Consider the following 4,230-nt stretch of genomic DNA (forward strand, 5'->3'; position numbering starts at 1 on the left):
CTGTTTTGCAGTTATCTCAAAAAGTATGATCGAACAGACTTGGCGTTTTTTTTTTTTGTTAGGTTCAAAGTGAGAGTTTAAGGCTGAATTTGGTCATTTGACATTTTAGCGGTGGCAGTTTGTCAATAATGAACAAGAGACAATAGCTTACTTGATTTGGGAAAAAAAATAATAAATAAAAGACTCACACCCCTCATCTCATCTCATCTGACAAACCAGCAAATCTTGTTTCAACACTGTAACATGACCTGTTAAATAACACTACAGGCACTTCAGTTGTTTAAAAGCTTAACATTCAGATTCAAAGTCAGCAATCTAAACATGACTTTGGACTGTACAGTTATGAGGAAAAAAATAATTTCACCAGCTTATAAACACAATACTGTGTACAGTTAATGAAATCATAAACACAGGTCACATTGTGTGTTTGTACCACCATTAAACATTTGAAGTACAAACAGACATCTTTGGCTTTGTCACATTCTTTAGATCACTAAGAAAATTATGGTAAAATGTAATATAAATGGTGTGGTTGGACTCAACAACAGGCAGCACTGACGGGCCAATCACACTGTGATTACAATATCTTTGTCGCAATTTGCCATCTCAGCATACTACTATGATAAAGCACTGACCACTTCTAGCACGATGAAACTTCTATCTTGATATGTACTCTGTTTTGGTGTTAACACACATTTTAACTTCAGCATCGCCTTGGTTTCCCTTACACATTTGCCAGTGACATTTTGACCATTTAAATCTAGCAGGCTAATCTCTCTGAGCGCTCTGAGTCAGTCATTAAGTCAGTCATTGTTTCCTCTGATGCCACACAGGTGCAAGGAATGTCTGACGTCTCAGTCCAGTGGCTGTGTGTGGTCAGCGTGCATTTATAGGGGGTGTGTGAGCATTATATGTGCTTGAAGGTGGATGTGTGTACTGCATACATTATGTCGACAGAATATTCAGGGTCTGCATGTCTATGTCTGAATGTGTACATTTGTGTTCCAGCACAATGCAGTCTAGAGACAGAATCCAGGACCATCCTCAGGAACAGACAGCTGACTGAACACCGCCAGACGCCTGCCACTGGCTTCGCTGATGCCACCACAGGATTCAGAGCCACTCAGCGAGCTAGCAGAGCTGCTTCCATCCTGGTCCTGGTCTGAGAGAGAGGTGTAAGACAGGGATCGGACACCCAGTGGTCCCGAAAAGACCCCAGTGGCACCGGGGCTCTGTCTCAGGGAAGGGGAGGCAGTTGGAGACAGCCCACATGGAGAACAGCCAGAGTCTGGGGAAGGCAGGAATGGAGACCTGGGATCGGCTGCGGAGGCCTGGCCCATGGGAGGCTGGTACTGGTGGGCAGGAGAGGCCTCGAACGCAGAGTCCATCTCCAGGAAGGCATGAGAAAGGAGGTCGGTAATGTCGGCACAGGTGGGAGGAGAGGCTGATGGAGTACGCGTGAGAGAAGCAGTGGTGGGAGGAGGAGGATGAGCGGTAAGGGCAGGCTGAAGGGGTTGCTGGGGAGCTGAGGGAAACCCAGCAAAGCTGAAGCTCTGTCTGACGAGAGGTGGCCTATGCAAGCGGGAGGAGGAAGGTGCCTGGTGAGTAATGCTTGAAGAGGAGGAAGAGGATGAGGAAGAACGCGAGAATGGGTGTTTCTTTTCTTCCTCGCTGTTGTGGACAAAGTGGCAGCGCATCCCATATGGACAGAAGCCAATGGTGTGAAATGTACGACATGGTTCAGTTTTGTATTTTGGATGTCTGCTCAGATCCCGCAGCTCTTCTGGTCCGTGGGCAAACTGACACTTCCCGCCATACTTGCACAAGCCACTTTCAGTGAAAGATCGACATAGTTCAGTCTTATAGCGTGACGAGGAAGAGGAAACAGATGAGTTGGACGAGGAGGAGCTTGTGTTCAGTGCAGTGGGGCTGATGCTACTTTGGGAGTGCTTTATGTCAGTTCCAGGCCAGGCTAGGCTTGCTGCTGTGGAACTGTTGGTCTCTACCATGCTGATGGAGCGTTGGGCAAGGAAACCCGACTTTCCCCATTGGGTGGAATTAGCAAACTGGGAGGGCAGAGGGCTTTCTGACTGCTGCCCCCATTGGCTGGAGGCCAGAAAAACACTGTCTGAAGGCTCAGTAGGGAGGCAGGAGAGAGATGAGAGGGAAAATGATGAGCTGCTACGAGGTTGACCAATGTAACCTGGTGTTCTCATTGCCAGACTGAGGGACGGTAGCGGCCTGCTCTGCTCCCTCAAATCGAGATTCAGTAACTGCTGTAAAGACAACAGACAACAACAACAACAACAACAAATCATCAACACATCAATTTCACAATAAAGAAATCAATTGATATACTTGTTTCATTGTACATGAGCTATTTTTCTAATTGCTGACATCTGTTGACATTTAAAATGAAAAGTACTGGACAACTGAAAAACAGCTGTGCTACTGACTAGCAGTAACAAAGACATATTTTTCAGTTTCCACAATGAACACTGATGCAAATGCAAAATAAACCCCAAACTTATGACAAATATTTACTTTTGTGTTGTGAACTTCTGTCAACTCCAACAGTTATATGTTTTGTCATACGATACAGCTACAAGAGTTAACTATACACTTACTTAACCCAGAAACAATCAGTCCACCTTAAACTTTGACTGATACCAATTTCCTCTCGGGGCCTAACAGGCAGTTTGTCTTACATAAGCGGCAACACAGAAAGTGAAGATGAAAATGCAAACAGTTGAGAGTGCACTCTGGTTCAACACGCTACTTAGCAAATCCATGCTGTATTGTATAAAAACAGGCCACATTAATATCTTACACTGAAAACAATAATCGCACTGCTGTCCGTTTAAGAATGTGTATTTTGAGCTGTGGGACACACTAGTGGTTCATTTGAGATCTGCAGAGTTACAGTTTCAGCAGCCGCATTTTGCCACAAACCGTGTCAAAACACGAATTCTACACTAACAAGACCAGAAAATATTCAAGCTGACATCCCCCACACACTTACATCCTTTATTGAGGTGAAAATAACCAAGAATATGCTAGCGTGCCGTATCTTGTCACGCAGTAGAAGCAAGGAAAAAAAATAATAATAATCATCTTGTTGTTAATTAACTTTTAAGATGATTAACCTAGAAACATCCGGTGAATAAAACAACTTTACGTGCTAACAGCGCAGCTTTAACATACATCATTAACACTGACTGGTAACTTTGGCGACTTTTGAGATGCGGTGTTGTTTTGATTCAACTTGTTGGCGTCGTCTACCGCTAATAAACCATCGACAATACTAACCTATATGCAAAAAATATCTACTCCATGTAAAAACTACTAAAACTAAATCACCAAGTCAGCCGTTAGTTACGATAGTACACAGTTTAATAGGCCCATGTTGCTGAGGTTGAAATCCAACCTCAACAACGCTTTCAATTTGGGACAAGCTGACTGTTAGCTTCAGGTTCAGGCTAACTTTCAGATCAAATAAAACACTCAGAAGATCCATAACGCCACTGGTTAACACTACACATTTAAAACCGGACAACAACAGTACCCACTGGACCTGAAAAGAGAGCAAAGTTAGCGTAAAGTTAGCAGTGCAGCTAGCACTAGCTAGCTAGCTAACGTCAACCCCGAACTAGCCAACTTTTACTCCACACTCCGCTAAACTTTCTTTGCGCTTTTTCTTTACCTTGCACATCATCTCTTCCAGGTCCGAAAACTGGCTGAGGGGGTAGGATGGCATTTTGTCCAGTTATTAATAGCTTCGTCTGATCACGTCTGCCCCCGCGGTGAGAGACGTGGGCAACTAGCTGGCATGAGTTGGTCAGAAGTTTCTAGTTGTGTATGTGCTGCTAAACAAGACCGACCCCAGACCACGTGTGGATTTAAAACCTGAAACTGCTGTTAGCCACTCCCACGCCTCTGTGACTTCAGTCAGCCGCAAGTTGTTTTCACCAGACCCAGCCGTCCACAAACCGCATGAGGGTACCCAACTCAACAGAAAGTAGTTTTATATAACCTATATTTCATTCCTTAAGATTCAAGAAGAACATTTTTTCCCCGTCTTTTGGTATCATTCTTATTTTATAGTGAACAATAGAGTTAGCTTAAGTGACAATCTACGTGCATTTTTTTTTCTTTTCATGGGTATTTAACTTTAAAATAATAGTTGGCCATGGTTATGTGAGATGTTTGGCAGAGAATGAGCCTTCACCA

General features: G+C 43.9%; 1 protein-coding gene across 1 annotated transcript; it reads right to left on the bottom strand.

Moving 5' to 3' along the window:
- On the bottom strand, nucleotides 1-3,987 carry zgc:114130 (uncharacterized protein LOC570332 homolog). Its single transcript, XM_046388900.1, has 2 exons — nucleotides 3,704-3,987; nucleotides 1-2,276 (listed from the first exon to the last, which is right to left on the bottom strand). The coding sequence occupies exons 1-2, from the start codon at nucleotides 3,755-3,757 to the stop codon at nucleotides 1,020-1,022; spliced, it is 1,311 nt and encodes a 436-aa protein (XP_046244856.1). The 5' UTR covers nucleotides 3,758-3,987; the 3' UTR covers nucleotides 1-1,019.
- Between the last annotated feature and the right edge of the window lie 243 nt (nucleotides 3,988-4,230).

The sequence above is a fragment of the Scatophagus argus genome, chromosome 5 (genome assembly GCF_020382885.2).
Source record: "Scatophagus argus isolate fScaArg1 chromosome 5, fScaArg1.pri, whole genome shotgun sequence".
Taxonomy (NCBI): Eukaryota; Metazoa; Chordata; class Actinopteri; family Scatophagidae; genus Scatophagus; species Scatophagus argus.